Source organism: Trichophyton rubrum (assembly GCF_000151425.1).
Source record: "Trichophyton rubrum CBS 118892 genomic scaffold supercont2.2, whole genome shotgun sequence".
NCBI lineage: Eukaryota > Fungi > Ascomycota > Eurotiomycetes > Onygenales > Arthrodermataceae > Trichophyton > Trichophyton rubrum.
The window spans coordinates 1,412,536-1,413,449 of record NW_003456427.1 but is presented as its reverse complement, the minus strand read 5'-3'; the positions used below and the strand labels follow the sequence as shown (position 1 = coordinate 1,413,449).

General features: G+C 58.9%; 1 protein-coding gene across 1 annotated transcript in view; it reads right to left on the bottom strand.

The window, feature by feature from the left end:
- The window catches only part of TERG_11802 (uncharacterized protein), a 1,804-nt gene extending 903 nt beyond the window's left edge, over positions 1-901 (bottom strand). Inside the window, exons 1-2 of the mRNA XM_003237326.2 lie at positions 562-901; positions 66-393 (exon numbers count right to left, since the gene is read on the bottom strand). Of these exons, the coding sequence (XP_003237374.2) occupies positions 66-393; positions 562-715 (482 nt within the window). The 5' untranslated portion in view covers positions 716-901. The remainder of the gene's footprint in view (positions 1-65; positions 394-561) is intronic.
- Between the last annotated feature and the right edge of the window lie 13 nt (positions 902-914).

Here is a 914-nt window from a genome sequence, read left to right as displayed (position 1 = left end):
TCGTCGTCGTTGTTATTGGTGTGTGGTGGTGGTGGTGGTGATGGACGTCGCCATCTACGGCCGACGACATGCTCGAAAACGAGGACGACCTGGACAGCGTAGCCGTGGCCGGCAGCGACAAGGAGGACTCGGCAGCAGTAGTGAAGCTGCCGAACTTGTAGAGGGCCTGGTCAGCGGCGTCGAGGATGATGCTGGAGCGCCAGCCGCCGAGGCGAGTCTGCTCCTCGACGCTGAAGTGGCGCTGCTGGACCTTTGGCGGGAGGGACTGAAACCACTCGGAGTCGGCCTGCGCGGTCAGGTAGGCGGTCTGCAGCTGGGCGGAGGGCTTCTGGAGGACGCGATGCGAGGTCTTGCAGCGTCGCTTGCCGTTGAGAGGAGGCCGCCGTCGATCTCCTGGATGTCACCGTCAGTTCGCTGGGTATCCGAGGGTGTGGGTGGTATCGAAGGCTTGTGAGAGAGGGCAAAAGAGAGAAAAAGACAGCGGAAAAGACAGAAAAAAAAGAGGAACGAGGAAAAGGAGCAACGGAACAGCGAGAAGTGGATAAAAGGTCTACTACATACGGGCCTTCGGACTGCTGGGCCTGCGCTGTCTGCAGAGCTTAGCGGGCGTTAACGAAGGGGTGGACGAGGAGCAGCAAGTGGAGGCCAGGGGGGCGCATCGCTGGTAGTCGCTTGGGCGGCGGTCGGGCGAGGAGGAGGCCTGGGCGAGTCTCATCTGCTCGAGGCGGAAGCGCTCGACGTTCGAGAAGAGCTGTCATTGCATTATTAGTATCAATTGCATCTATCATTATTATATCTCTTGTCCCTGTGGTGTGGTGTGCTGTGCTGTGTGTGGTGGTGGTGGTGGATGTGCATAGTGATAGTGGATGTTTGTTAGTGTTAGTGCTGGCGGTGGAGGCCGAGTAAGACAGTGA